This window comes from Choloepus didactylus, chromosome 6, assembly GCF_015220235.1.
Source record: "Choloepus didactylus isolate mChoDid1 chromosome 6, mChoDid1.pri, whole genome shotgun sequence".
NCBI classification, from domain to species: Eukaryota; Metazoa; Chordata; class Mammalia; order Pilosa; family Megalonychidae; genus Choloepus; species Choloepus didactylus.
In genome coordinates, this window is record NC_051312.1 from 110932948 (window position 1) to 110948631 (window position 15684).

Sequence of the window (15684 nt, forward strand, 5' to 3'; positions counted from 1 at the left end):
TGATAGTATCCTTTTATAGTTCTATTTCTATGGGGTCTATAGTAATGTTCCCTATGCATTTCCAATTTTAGTTATTTGTGTCCTCTCACTTTACTTCTTTGTTGGTCTAGTTAAACGTTTGTCAACTTTACTGAACTTTTTAAAGAATCAATTTTTGTTGTTGTTGATTTTTTTTTTTTTTTTTTAGTCTCTATTTCATTTACCCCTGCTCTAATCTTAATTTTCTTCCTTCTGCTCACTTTGGGGTTAGTTTGTTCTTTTCATAGTTCCTCCAATTTTATGGTTAGCTCTCTGATTTGAAATCTTTTTTAAGCAGCACTTAGAGCTATAAATTTCCCTCTCAGCCCTGCCTTTGCTGCATACCATTATTTTTTTATGGCATGTTACTTTCATTTTCATTTGCCTCAAGATATTTCCTAATTTCCCTTGTGATTTCCCCTTTAACCTATTGATTATTTACGAGTATGCTGTTTAATTTCCATATATATGTGAATTTCTCATTTCTCCCTTTCTTAGTGATTTCTAGCCTCATTACACTGTGGTCAAAAAGATACACTGTATGATTTCAATATTTTTGTAATTATTGAGGCTTGTTTTGTTACCTAATATATGATCTCTCTTGGAGAATTATCCATATGCACTAGAGAAAAATATGTAATTTATTGTTGCTGTTTTGTGAAATTTCTACATATACATGCCTATTAGGCCTAGTTGGTTTTAGGGCATCATTCAAGTTTTCTATTTCCTTATTGAATTATTGAAAGTGGTGTATTAATGCCTGCTACTATTAATGTAGAACTGTCTATTTCTTCCTTCAACTCTGTCCATTTTGCGTCTCATATTTTAGGTTTCTGCTGTTAGATGCAAATATATTTATAATTGTTATGTCATCTTGTTGAATTGACACCATTATCAGTATATAATGACCTTCTTTGTCTCTCATAACAGTTTTTGACCAGAAAGTCTATTTTATCTGATATTAGTACAAATATCCCAGGTCTCTTTTGGTTTCTACTTGCATGGTATTATTTTTTTCCATCCTTTTGCTTTCAACCAACGTATGTCTTTGAATTTTAATGTGTTTGTAAAAAAAAAAAAAAAAAAAAAGAAGCAAGCATATAGTAGCTGGGTCATGCTTTTTCATCCATTCTGATACCTTCTTTGTCCCTTAATTCTTCCTTCCTTGCTTACTTTCATATTTATTTGACTTTTTGTTCTGTACCATATTGACTTCCTCCATTTTTTTCTGGATAAATTTTTCATATATTTCCTTTGTGGTCACTATGGAGTTAAAATTTGACATCCTAAATATATAACATTTATGCTTGATTAGAAACCAACTTGACTTCAGTAGCATACACATTCCCTGTTCCTATATCTCTCCATCCCTCTACCTATTTTGGGCTTGCTACAAATTATATCTTTGTACATTGTATTTCACAAACCATAGATTTATCATTACTTTTTGTGCATTGATACTTTAACTCCTGAAGGAAGAAGTGGAGTTACATATAATACAATAATACTGGCATTTATAATTACCCATATGGTTATCTTTACTGGAGTTCTTTATTTCTTTATGCCATTTTGAGCCAATGTCTAGTGTCCTTTCCTTTCATTCTGAATAGCTCCCTTCAGCATTGCTTGTGGGTTAGGTGTATTTGTAATGAACTCCCTCAGCTTTTGTTGACCTACGAATGTCTTTCATCTCTCCCTCATTTTTGAAAGAAAGCCTCACTGGATATAAAATTCTTGGTTGGAAACTGTTGTCTCTCAGATTTTTAAGTATTTCATCCCACTGCCTTCTTGTCTCCATGGTTTCTAGTGAGAAATCTATACTTAATCTAATTGGTACCCCCTTTTACATAACATGTTGCTTTTCTCTTACAGCTTTCAGAACTCTCTCCTTACACTTTGTATTTGACAATTTGACCATTAAGTGGCAGGGCATGTTTATCTTCAAGTTTATCCTTTTTTTGGTATTCTCTGGGCTTCCTGGATGTGCATATTTTTGTCTTTTGCTATATTTGGGCAGGTTTCTGTCTTTATTTCTTTGAAAATTCTTTCTGCTTTCCCTCTTCTCATTCTGGTCTTCCATAATGCATATCTTGGTACACCTGATGGTTTTCCACAGGTATCTTAGGCTATTTTCACTTTTTATGATTTTTTTTCTTTCTGCTCCTCAGCCAGACTCATTTCATTTGTCTTCTCTTCAAGTTCACTGATTCTTTCTACTGCCAGCTTCAATCTGCTGTTGAAATCTTCCTGGGGATTTTTCATTTCAGATCTTGTGGTCATGAATTCTAGTAGTTCTGTTGGGTTCTTTTAAAAATTTATCTTTAATGGAATTCTCCTGTTCATTCATTGTTTTCCTGAAATCCTTTAGTTATTTCTCTGTATTTTCCTTCATCTCCTTGAGCATACTGAAGATCATTTTTTAAAAGTCTTTGTCTGGTATGTCCACAGCCTATTCATCGCCATTGATATTTTCTGGATTGTTATCCTCTTCCTTCGGATGGGCCATCATTTCCTTTTTCTTTGTCTTGTAACATTTTGTTGCACACCGTGCATCTTAATATTTTAAAATGTTAACTTGGGGATTTATTTCCTGAGATGTCTGTTTCTTGAGTTTGTATCCAGCTAGTAATATGGCAGATTTTCTTGAGTGGCAGGAGTTAACAAAACCAAGCAAATCTAAGCAAGAAAACATCTTCCACAGTCTTAGCAGGTTGGCATTGCCTTGGTTCGTGCTCTCCTTCATAGTTCAGCCCTGCTATCAGGAAGGTCAGCCCAAGTCAAATGCTAAATGCACAGTCCTCTGTCTTTTCTTGGCCTACATCTTATCCTGGGTTAGTGCTTGTTAGTGGCCCTAGGAGTTCCTAGGAGTTCCTGTTTATAGAAGTTGAATGCCCCCTCCACTCCAAAGGAAACAGACCTTCTCCCTCTCCTGGATGTTCCTCTGCAGGACTTAAACTAGGTAAGCCTTTGTCCCAGGTCAATGGTTCCAACTGGTTCTTATTCTGCTTTTGCTGTCTCAAGCTGCTTTGGCCTGAAGGACAAATTCTGGGAGGTAGGGGCAAGCTGAAGAGAAGTGTACATTGGTCTTTCCTAGCAGAAATAAGGCCATGGATCCACAAAGGAAGCTCCAGCTGGCTCCAAATTGCCCTGGGGAGGGAGTAAGGGAAGGACCACAAAGTGGGGTAGAAACTGCCCCCAAAGCTACACTTTCTTGTTTCAGCACCTGCCCAGCAAATGCAGCCCTTCAGTTATCCTCTACAGTTCTGAGGAAGCCTAAGCCTGACCCCCAGTAGATTTCATTTTCTTCAACTGTCCAGTTTCCTATCTTTGCAGTACAGAAAATCAATGACTCACTTCTGAGTGGACCTCAAATGCAAAGAATAGTTATGTGGTAGCCAGGCCTGCAAAAAACTCTCAAGTTCCAGGGGAATCACAGCTGTCTCAGGAGACTTCCAGAGTAAAGGGCTTAGGGGGAGGTGGAGGAGGGAAATAATCAGCTAGCATTACATACTGACATTGACACCTTAGGAGGTCTGAAACTGCCATCCCTTACAGGACACTAGCAGATTCTAGGAGGTGAAGCACATGTCCATGTTAAAGCAATAGTCACTTTACATCTCAGAGAAGACTAGCAGCTGAGGCTGGTGTCCCTCTCAGTGGACAAACATTCTTGGCTTGTCTTACAGGACTCCCTGCAAAAAGTGGTATGATATTCACTTGAAATATTCCCATAGCCACAAACATGCAACAATTTTAAAAAGAAAAAAAAAAAAAAAACAGGTACCAGTGTCCTTTATTTTCTCAAATAATGTTTGATACTGCACTTCTGAAAATGTTCCTTACAGAAAAAGAGAAAATAGGTTTTCAAAGAACTAACATCTCTGACAAATATTAAACATACAATTTTGGAAAACGAGAAAAGTTTTAATTTTATTACCTATATTATATTGCAGCCACTATCAACATACTACCAATTTTTATAAGAGCAATACATCTGTAAATCAAATCTCATTTTGCTAAACTCTCCATTAATCCAGTCCCTACCAAAAGGCAACCTAGTAAGGGAAAGAGATAAATAAATTGTTAATTACAATTGAGTGTGCCAAGTGTGATATACTTGGATAACACAGCAGTCCAGAGGATAGAGGGAGAAGGAAGAGGATCAAAAGATTAGGCGAGGCTTTTTGGAGATATCACCAAAGTTTGAAGAAAAGTTTTGAAAGACAAATAGAAATTCTACATGTTAATTGTAGATTTAAATGGTACAAAATATATGTTTTTAAATAATTTATACCTCACCAACTTACAAAGGTTTAAGGTAACTGCTTTGGCTGGACAATGTGTTTACTGTAATATAATGAATTCTACTCCCTCCACTTGTATCACAGTGAAATGTAAGGAACTGTTCAAATACTGGTGGTCATTTATAAGTCTCACCAGTTCTAATCAGTTAGAGTAAATAGATCCTTATGTCCTTATACCAATGCCTCCAAGACCACACTGAATTGTAGGTAGTTGTTGGCTGACATGGCTTCTGTGTACAGTAGCCTCCCCTACCCCACCCCCTCATGATGGAAAGGACTCTCTACATTTGAGGATTGAAGTATTTGGGACCTCCCATATTCAGAGCTGCCCTATCTCCTATCTATAACTCTGATTTTCTTCTTTGTTGTGATGATGCTTGTTATCAGTACCCCATAACGACATTCTCTTTATTCTCTCTGAATCTTTCTTGTCCCTTCCTTCTTGTTTCTCCTCCCACCCCTCTCAGTTTTCAAAAAAAAAAAAAAAAAGGCTAAACTTTTAAAGACATTGCTACTCACAGCCTTTCTTTCCTTTCCAGCCAAGAACCATCCAACCAGAGCACAATGGGCATAATTCCTGGATCCGACCATTCTTCAGTTGCTACAGAGTACCAAGGAAAATATTCCTTCAGAGCCAAAGAGCTTTTTTCCCCCTCCCCTCAAAAATGAAGCTTGTTTCTACAGGTAAAGGAATGCTCATGAATATTACAGAAGGACCTTCTCTAGGTAGCCAAAGTTTTACTGTGGTAGTGGAGAAGGTTCTAGGATGTCACTGAAAAGGCATTAGGCACCATCTGCAAATAATCCCCACCCACAACACAGGTTCCTGGGCTGGCCTTATCCACATTTTCTATGTCAGTGTCATTAACCTTTTATTTTCCCCAGACACTCCTGAGAATTACATTTGTATATACCATACTCTGCCTTCAGTAACTCTGGCTCAGCAGTTCCCAAATATTTTGGTCTTGGAATCCCTTCACACTCTTAAAAATTACTGAGTCTAATAAGAACAGATAAGTTATGGAGGGTAAACAATGTTCTGGGAATGCTCAGGGACGACTATGGTTTGTTAATTTCTGGGGGGTATGGTAGAACAAGTTTGCAGAAACGTAGTTATTTTAGGTTAGTTGTTTTTCTTATGCCTTTGTTGGGTTATAGTGTGCCTATTTTCTTGGGGTAGGGTAGGAACGTGTTGGAAGCAATGTAGTTATTTTAGGTTGTTTTTTCTTATTCCTTTGTTTCGGTTTTGTTTGAAATGTTTTTTTATTGTTCGCTTTTTAATTTTTTTGATGAAGTTAAAAAAAACAGTGAGTGAGTGTGAAAAAAAGTAAATGAACAAGGGGAGAGGAGGGGAATGGAATGTTTTGGATGTTCTCTTTTATTCTTATTTTTATTTTATTTTTTGGAGTAATGAAAATATTCAAAGATTGATTGTGGTGATCAATGCACAACTATGAACAACTGATTGTACACTCTGAAGGACTGTATGTTATGTGAATATATCTCAATAAAATTGCATTAAAAAATTATTGAGGATCCCAAAGAGCTTGTGTTTATGTGTAGGTTGTAACTTCAATATTTACTGTATTGGAAATTAAAACTTAGAAATTTTTAAAATGTTTACTAATTCATTTAAATAGCAAACTATTACATGCCAACATAATTTACAAATTTTTATCAAGAATCATTGAATTTTCAAAAAAAAAAAATTAGTGAAGACTGACATTGCTTTATTGCTTTACATTTCTGCAAATCTTTAATGTCTGGTTAATAAAAGACAGCTGAATTTTCATATCTGCTTCTGCATTCAATCTGTTGTGACACATTTTGATTAAAGTATGTGAGGAAAATCCAGCATTCTACAGATATGTAGTTGGAAAAAGACGGACATACTTGTGAATATTCTTTGATTCCACACCACAACTCTACAAACAGTTTCTTAAAGGTTAATTGCAAGGTGGAATCTGAAACCATGTCAGTGAATATTTTCATACTCTATTAAATATATTAAAACCCATTAGTCTACCTTGTTGTGAATATTCTTTGATTCCACATCAGAACTCTACAAGCAGTTTCTTAAACGTTAATTGCAAGGTGGAATCTGAAACCATGTCAGTGAATATTTCATACTCTATTAAATATATTAAAACCCATTAGTCTACCATGTACTTCGAATAGATCTTTCATCATATATGGTTGTGTACCATCATTCATTGATCATGTGGAAAATATCAGTTGAGCTATACAGACCTTCCAAATGTTGGCACCTTTCATTATATATTTAAAAAAAAATCATAGCCATTAATATTGGCTTAATCTTAAGGGGAGAGCCTTATGAGAATCAGAAAGCATTCAGGCTAATGGTAGGAGATACACATTTTCCAAATTCTGATTTTCTTTGAAAGCTTGAGTTTTACCACTGACAATGAATACTGTTAGCTGATTTCCTTGAATTTTCAGGGTTACTTGTTCATTTTTGAGGAACTGTTTATGAAATAGTTGAGTCAATAACCACGGTTATTTCAGTTATGTCAGTTGTTCATTCAATAAAAATGGTGTTATATGAAAAAAGTGGGTAGCTCAGCTTGAAACTCAATTGAACAAATGCTTTCCCTTAAGACCAGTTTATTATACAGTAGAAACACTTTTTACATCCTTCCTATTTTGTCACACAAGATATTAAAAAGATAGATAGTCAAGGGTAAAGATTAAATGAAATTTAATTTCAAGGACATTGTTAAGTGAAACTGGCACTGGTTTCCCCACTGTGTATGTATGATGGTGAAGAATAAGGTGATTATTATTGCTTGGTGCCACTACTTTGATTTATACTAAGAGTACGATTTTACTACCACTGCTTTTGCACACAGTAAAAAAGGCAAATAAAGTCTCAGTATGATTATGAAAATAGTTTTGACCTCCCAGATCCCCTGACAGAGTCTTGGAGACCCCTGGGGTTCTAGAATCATACTTCACATGCTGCTGCTTTACATTTTAAGGAATTAACCAGACAACTGTTATAGAGATGATGAAAGTAGCCAGCTATTGACCAAAAGGGGGACATGAAAGGAAATGAAATAAGCTTCAGTGGCAGAGAGATTCCAAAAGGAGCCAAGAGGTCACTCTGGTGGGCACTCTTACACAAAATGTAGACACCCTTTTTAGGTTCTAATGTATTGAAATAGCTAGCAGTAAATACCTGAAACTATCAAACCACAAGCCAGAACCCATGAATCTTAAAGACGATCGTATAAAAATGTAGCTTATGAGGGATGACAATGTGACTGGGAAAGCCATATGGACCACACTCCCCTTTGTCTCATTTATGGATGGATGAGTAGAAAAATGGGGGAAGAAAAAAAAAGGCACCCAGTGTTATTTTTTACTTTGTTCTTTTTCACTTTAATTTTTATTCTTATTATTTTTGTGTGTGGTAATGAAAATGTCAAAAATTAATTTTGGTGATGAATGCACAACTATATAATAATGGTACTGTAAACAACTGAATGTACGCTTTGTTTTGTATGACTGCATGGTATATGAATATATCTCAATAAAAATGAATTAAAAAAAAAAAAAGTAGCCAGCTATCTTCTCCTCTACCCCTTCCAGTAGTTGATCTGCAATAACATGTCTAAGAGAGGCTAACTTTCATACTTCCCACCAATATTACCTGAAGAGTTGTAGGTACCTATGGGCATTCCACAGATGCCGGAGCTGCAAGTGGAGATAATCCTCAGCTGTCTCAATACTGAAGTACACAAGTAGAATACAGTTTCATTTATTACAGAAGCAGGATTAAGAATTAAATGTATTTACTGGCCATTATGACCAAGGCTATGGCACTTAAATCTTAATTTTAATTTGTGAGAATTCATTAAGATAATGTGAAAATACTCTAAAAATTGTGAGGGTCTACACAGACCTAAGTAGTTATAACCCAACCTCTTCAAAAGGGGAAAAAGAAAAGAAGGAAGAGATGGGGAGAAAAGATTAAGAGACTTTTATTTCTGTAACTCTTCTCCTAAACTAAGGTAATTAAAAATTCTTTGCTTTACATTAAATTTACCCCCACCTCTATTATGTATAATCTCTTTGACTCTTAGTCTTTTCAAACCAAATAGCAATTTCCCTCATCTGCTGAAATGTCAAAGAAGCAATTTTGTTTTATTCAATTGATTTGAAAAACCAAAAGCAATATATTAGATCACCATTTAAGAGAGGGGAGAATACAAAAAGAAATGTGCAAATCAAAACCCAACATGTGGATTATTCTAACTAAAAGCATAATATTTACCTCTCATTTATGGGCAATACTTAAACAAGACAAAAGTGAAGATTAGCCAAATTACTCAGTATGTATTGAAACATATTACAATAAACAAGGAACTGAGGTTATCTGGAAAAAGCAAAACAAAACAAAACACCAAAACAGGAAATAAATAGGCTTGTCTTCTTTCCTATATTTACAATTGTACTTTATTGTTTACCAAGTACTTTAACACATGTGATCTCTCTTCAGCCATGCAGCAACCTTTAGGGCAGGTAGAAATTATTTACATTTTACAGAGAAAACTAGGCTTCAAAGAAGTTAACTTGCCCCAAATTAAAAGACCTGTCAAAGCACATCTTTTGCTTCCAATATCATTACATTAGAACTTTATGTTTCTATTTATTTGGTGAGGGGTGGGAGGGGGTAAGGGAAGAAACAAAATTCCTTTTACAAATGAAGTTTTACATTGAACCTGAATATATGAAACATATAAATAAACAACAGCAACAACTTTATACATGTTTTACTCAGGAAGTAACAATTATGAGAACAGTAAGTCTGTGTTCTCACAAGTAAAAATTTAATATGAGTAAATATAAGAAATTATTTTAAAAGGCCAGTGCCTTCAAAATTAATGACAATCTTTCTCATCAATAAAATATTTCATAAAGTTCAAATATATGTAAAAGATAGCAGAACCAGTTTTAATTCAAGGCCTGCACAAAGAATAAATTAATCTTGTAACAAAAGATAATTATATTAGACTCCAGTGTGCTAAAATTTGGTACATTTTTGGCTACCTATATTTTTAAATTTAAAAATAGTTCAAAATATGCTTGAAAATTTAATTCAACGCAAGCACTTTCAAACCTTGAAGCATCTTAAGATTCCATAGAAAGCAGTTTGTAAGTCACTGCATTATGATTTGCCATCTTAAAATTCACTGCTTGAAGTCCACTTAGTTCATTTAAGACAAAAATCAAGTTAATAACAGGGGTATTGGTCTACCCCACCTCGATGGTTGCTAACATGACCACAGACATAGGGGACTGGTGGTTTGATGGGTTGAGCCCTCTACCATAGGTTTTACCCTTGGGAAGACGGTTGCTGCAAAGGAGAGGCTAGCCCTCCCTATAATTGTGCCTAAGAGCCTCCTCCCGAATGCATCTTTGTTGCTCAGATGTGGCCCTGTCTCTCTAGCTAAGCCAACTTGAAAGGTGAAATCACTGCCCTCCCCCCCTACGTGGGATCAGACACCCAGGGGAGTGAATCTCCCTGGCAATGTGGAACATGACTCCCAGGGAGGAATGTAGACCTGGCATCGTGGGACGGAGAACATCTTCTTGACCAAAAGGGGGATGTGAAAGGAAATGAAATAAGCTTCAGTGGCAGAGAGATTCCAAAAGGAGCCAAGAGGTCACTCTGCTGGGCACTCTTATGCACAATTTAGACAACCCTTTTTAGGTTCTAGAGAATTGGGGTAGCTGGTGGTGGATACCTGAAACTATCAAACTACAACCCAGAACCCATGAATCTTGAAGACAATTGTATAAAAATGTAGCTTATGAGGGATGACAATGGGATTGGGAAAGCCATAAGGACCATACTCCACTTTGTCTAGTTTATGGATGGATGAGTAGAAAAACAGGGGAAGGAAACAAACAAACAAGCAGACAAAGGTACCCAGTGTTCTTTTTTTACTTCAATTGCTCTTTTTCACTTTAATTATTATTCTTGTTATTTTTGTGTGTGTGCTAATGAAGATGTCAGGGATTGATTTAGGTGATGAATGTACAACTATGTCATGGTACTGTGAACAATCGAATGTATGATTTGTTTTGTATGACTGTGTGGTATGTGAATATATCTCAATAAAATGAAGATTTAAAAAAAAAAAACAAAAACAAAAACTGCTTTTGACAGTCAAAACTATGTATGTAGGAAATCTGATTAACCAAAGCAGAATACAGTCATAAATCTCCACTCAATAGAATTCCATTCCATTGGTTGAAATTGCTAATATCTGACAATTTTGGCCTATAAAAATGAGGTTCATATAATTTACTCTAATATTTCTCATTTCAATTTGTCAGTATCTTCACTTATCATCAAAACATTATCAAAACAAGCAATTAAAAAAATGGAAAAGTACAATAATCACACAAACATATATCACTGGAACTTCCTAAAAATTTAAGAATTTTTAAATTTTAAATCCTCCAACTTATACTGCAGACTGTTATTCACTTCAGTAGTACAACCTGATTAATTTTCAAAGTATATTGTAATATGTCACCTTTTATTTACCAAAATATGAGTGGACTAACAGTTACCTACCTTTCCCAATGCCGTCTGCTACTTTACTTTGAAATTAAAGTGAAGTATCACATATATCTGGTTGTCACTAAAATTTCTTCAAGTAAAATGTATTACACTTCAAAACTCATTAACTTTGCAAAGTAAATAGAAGCATTTCCTCTTTTATTAAAAACTATTGAACCACATCAGTGATAATAGGGCAAATGAAACTAGAGTTTTAGATTAGAGGGCAGTTTTTTGTTATTGTTTCTGTAATATGGCTTTGCCTCTTGGTTCTTTTTGCTGATCTAAGATTACTAGATCAGGTACATTCACTATTTGAAAAAGTCTATACTTTTAAACACGCTGAATCAAAATGGTTGAGGCAATTCCAAGGACAAACATGATCTCATTAAATATTTGAGTCTTGGAAATTGGGTTAAACCAAATTATTTCATTTGAAGATGAATTCAGTTCCTTTTGATATTCCCCCCAAATTCAACAAACATTGCAACAAATTAAGCCACACTTACAAAGAGCAAAAGGTTTATGCCACATATAAGGGTACCCTTCCTCCATCACTATTGAGGGTTCGAACAGCAAACAGTAATTTGCACTGGGTGTGCATGACTTTCATTCTTCCATTATGAACTACAATGAACTAAAATTCAAAATGCTATGACTCACTTGGTTATTACCAAATGCTTCATTAAATAGAAAAAATAGGAAATTCAGAAAGTCACTTTTTGAGAGTTACAGCTTAATTTTACTTCGTTACATACTTTCTAGCAAAAAGAAAATTATGTCTTTATTAGAAATAACTTACATTCTATTTTTAGAATGATGTAGAATTGAAAATGGTAGACACTAGACTTAAGAGCCCTTACCAATGGCACTCTTAAAAAGCTGCAAATGTTGCCAAATCATGTCATAACTGGTTCAAACAACCTCATTTCCATCTAACCTTATTTCATGCTACTGCATGAAACATTAAATGCCTTTGAATTACAAAAAACTGGAATATTGGCACAGACATGCATCACAATTATAAAATATGGAAATGGCAAATATTCCATTTCCATTTATTTCTTTCTTTTAATAATCAAAATGAGGATGCTCTTTGGAGGTAAACACAAATACTTCCTTAAAAGCTAACAGAAAGATACAAATGCTAGCAAAGTGTCATGGATCCATAGCCAAGTTCTTTCAAAAGAAAATTAAAATGGATTTTGAAGCCTAATATCACTGCCAAACATAGCATTAGTCTACCAAATTCAGAGGCATTAGCAAAGCATGCACACATTTATCTAAGTCAATACAGCTTATTTATTTATTTAATTAATGTTTCAAAAAACAACTAGCTGTCATTTTAACCAGGCTTGTGTTTAATCAAAGGTGTCTCAAATCCTTGTCATGCCAGGGACATGTTATCTCTTTTAAAGTTAAGAAATAAGCTAAATTCAGATGACATCTGGCCCTGCAGTGAAGGAGTTAACGTTCAACTGAACTGATCTGCACTTCTGATCCATTACATTTCTCACAGGCTGCACTACAATGAGCGGAGCAAGTATCAACTGTAATTTGATCCCAGAGTTTATGGAAAAAAATAACTGCACATACTCAACATGCACATTTAATAAAAATCTGAGAAACATATCCAATAAACACAAGTTAAGGCATATTTAACTGTTCGATTAACTTCAAGTGTGTAATCCCTTTGCTTTCCTAACGCTCTCAAATAAAATAGGGGAAAAAAAAAAAGCAGCTCTACTGCAGGGAAAAGAGGCTTGAAAAACAACTTTGATTGGCACTTGGCCTGACCCACAGAGGAAGAAAAACAGTTTTTGGACAAAGAGCACAAATATTTGAGCTTGCTTACTTACATGTTTCCTTTCTTTTTAGTATACAAAAAACAATCCTAAAGTGAAATGTATTTAGAGAATTTGACTAAAACCAGTACCGTGTTCATCTTAGTCTTTCTGTCCCGAAGCATTTGCACAGCTCAGCAATTTTAATTCATTTGTACTGGACAAACAGAAGCACCTCAACTAATGTTTCCATTTAATCGAATGTCAAAATAGAGTCTGGAGAAGAATAAACTGATTATAATATTAAGCAGAGGAGCTGCTAAAGTCTGATTAAAAGTCTTCTCAGTCAGAAGCGGCATTTTTCACCAAGGCCCCCTCCCCCACAACGGAGCGATTAAGCCAAGTGAGCTTAACAATACTGGAGTAAACTTCTATCAGCCACTCCGGGAAGCAATAAGCTGATTGAGCATCTGATTTTTCTGGGCGAACGCTGGGGTGGGGGTTGGGGAGTATTAAGGAGGGAACCCACGTCCATCTCAGTCTGCTCCTCTCCTCCCCCCACCTCAGCCGAAGGAACTGTAAGGTCGAATAGCATTTCCCATGGGCATAAAGTTCAAGCTACTTTAACCAGTTCCTTCAATGACTGAATTATAGACACAAGACGACCAGCAACAAAATTGAAAAAGGTCTTAGAGGAGGGCGCGCAAAGCAAAAGCAACTTAGTAAACAAAAACACCCAGGAGCTGTGTAGCAAGAGTTAGCTACAGCAAAGAGGGAGCCAGGTACCTCAAGACCAGACCACATTATTCTGATTTCACACCGACCTTCAGCAGCAGCTAAACTGCACCGGGAGGCGGCTCGAGCCGCCAGGACCCAGAGAGGAGGTAGTCCTCCCTCCCTCCGCCGCAAAGAGCAGACCAGAGGTGGCAAGGGAGGGAGGGGAGCCGAAAAACGGACCACAAAGTGCGAAAAAAAAAAAAAAAAAGCCACCAACTCCAAACCCTCGGGACTAGCGTCTGCTCAGAGGAGATAAAAAGCAGCAGTCTCTACGCTCCAACCCTGAACGCACGCCCCTTTTCGGGTCTGCGAAAAAGGTAGGGAAAGCGCCCAGGGATCCTTTTCAACCTCGTCCCAAGGGTGCGCCCCGGGGCCGAACAGCCCGAGCCCCGGCCGGCAGGAAGCGCCCCTCGCGGGCCGGACCGCAGGCAGAGCCCGTACCTTCCGCAGCACTTTCCGGCAGTTGGTACAGACCAGGTAGTTGGCGGCGGCCGACGGGCTGCTGCCGCCCCGGTTCATCGTGGCTGCGGCTGCCGAGAGTGAGGGTGTTCTGTGCTGTCACTGCCGCCGCCCGCTTTGCTGCGGGGCCGGACCCCCAGCCACTGGCCTCGCTTCGGTCTCAGCCTCCTCCTGGCGGGATGTCGGGACCGGAGGTGACAGCACGAGAGCGAGCAGCGCTGCCCGAGGCGACTACCGCGGCGGCTGCCGAAGCGACGGCACAGACGGCGGCGGCTGCTCCTCACCGGCCCGTTGTTCCGCGCGTCCCCATCCTCCAGACCCCCGCCCCCGCCAGGCTAGGACGAGCAGCCGCCGCCGCTGCCGCCGCAGCGCCTCAGTGCGGCCCCGCCCCCGCCGGCCCACCACCTTCACCACCTCCACGCTCCGGGACCGCCCCCTCCCGCCAATCGGACAGCTCCGGCCACGCCCCCGGGGCTCCAGCCCGCAGCCAATGAGCAGCCAGAGCCCGGCTGGGAGCCGCACCGGCGAATGGCAGAGGCGGAGGATGCCTTGAATCTCTGGGCAAGTTAAATTTATCTCCGGGGCTCCGAGCTGAAGGCAGATGGCGGGTTAGTTAGGTAGCGAGCTGGAAGGGAATACAGTTTGTGCTGTTCCGCCAATAGGAGAACTAGGGCGTGCTACATGCAAATAAACCTGGAAAGCCCAGCTCCTCCTCTAAAGCCGGCCACGCCCCCTTCTCAGTCCCTGCAGAAATGGTAAGAAGAGTGAGATAATAGCTGGGAACAAGAGCTCGCTAGAGGGTTTACGGCTGAAGTAAATATTTCCTGATCTCTTGAGAAAAGGAGGCTAAAACGTTTTTGCCGTCAGGGCAATGGTTAGCCTTTCTCTCTGCCAAAATCTAAGCTTAGCTGTAAAGAAGACTGCAGTCACGTAGCGCTTTGCATCCAGGGATCTCAAAGAACTTTATGCATCACGTACCGTGAGCCTTGTTTTGCAAAAAGACCGGTTACCTGAGGCTTGGGAAGGAAGGGTTGGGGATAGATGCTCGAAGTGTATTCATACAAATAATTAATCGGGTTAGGGAGAAAAAAAGACACAAAATCTCTAGCTTAGGGTTTTCATCCTTTATCTGAAATCCCTTCTCGCAGTCCTCCAAGCAATGGAAATTTCCTTTATTTCTCCAGCATGAAAGGGCCAAAAAGACAGGTTTGTCTTCTCACCCAAAACTCCTTTCTGAGGCAGCTGGTCAGATACATGCAGAGCACAGAGCACTGCTTGGGAGGGAAGGTTTCAGGGAACAAAATTGCCATTTAAAACTATTCAGCTGGACCTGCCTCTTCCAAAGCTAAAAATGGTGAGTCAGGATTTTAGCGTCGGCGCTCTCGGCTCTCGGGGGAGGAGGCAGATGTAATTGGGAAAAGCTCTGGCTGACAGGGTGTTGGGAGGAGGGGCGCTGGGGAGTGTCCGGGGAAGAGCCAGGTGTCCCGAGGGGGCCAGCAACGCGCGTGCTGGTAGAATGCGGGTTCCCGACACAAGAAGCCAGAAACCTGCACCCCAGTGAGAACAAAGGCAGGCGCCGAGCGAGAACCTGATTGGTGCCCAGTGTTCAGCGGCGTCCTCCGGGCTCCGGAGATAACTTGCTTCGCTCCAGCTCCCCTTTCGGCCTTGGCTGTGACCGGACAGCACTATGCGTTATGACATCACCTGTTTTCGCTCTTTAGAACAGGATCAGTATTCCCAGCTTCTC

The 15684-nt window shown here is 38.7% G+C and overlaps 1 protein-coding gene and 1 long non-coding RNA gene across 2 annotated transcripts in view; one reads left to right on the forward strand and one right to left on the reverse strand.

Annotated features, from left to right (window-relative positions):
• SESN3 (sestrin 3) overlaps window positions 1–14286 on the reverse strand; it is an 89358-nt gene extending 75072 nt beyond the window's left edge. Inside the window, exon 1 of the mRNA XM_037841163.1 lies at window positions 13920–14286. Within this exon, the coding sequence (XP_037697091.1) occupies window positions 13920–13997 (78 nt within the window). The 5' untranslated portion in view covers window positions 13998–14286. The remainder of the gene's footprint in view (window positions 1–13919) is intronic.
• The window catches only part of LOC119538293, a 50668-nt gene continuing 48678 nt past the window's right edge, over window positions 13695–15684 (forward strand). The window contains exon 1 of the long non-coding RNA XR_005217537.1: window positions 13695–13795. This is a non-coding gene — a long non-coding RNA (uncharacterized LOC119538293). The remainder of the gene's footprint in view (window positions 13796–15684) is intronic.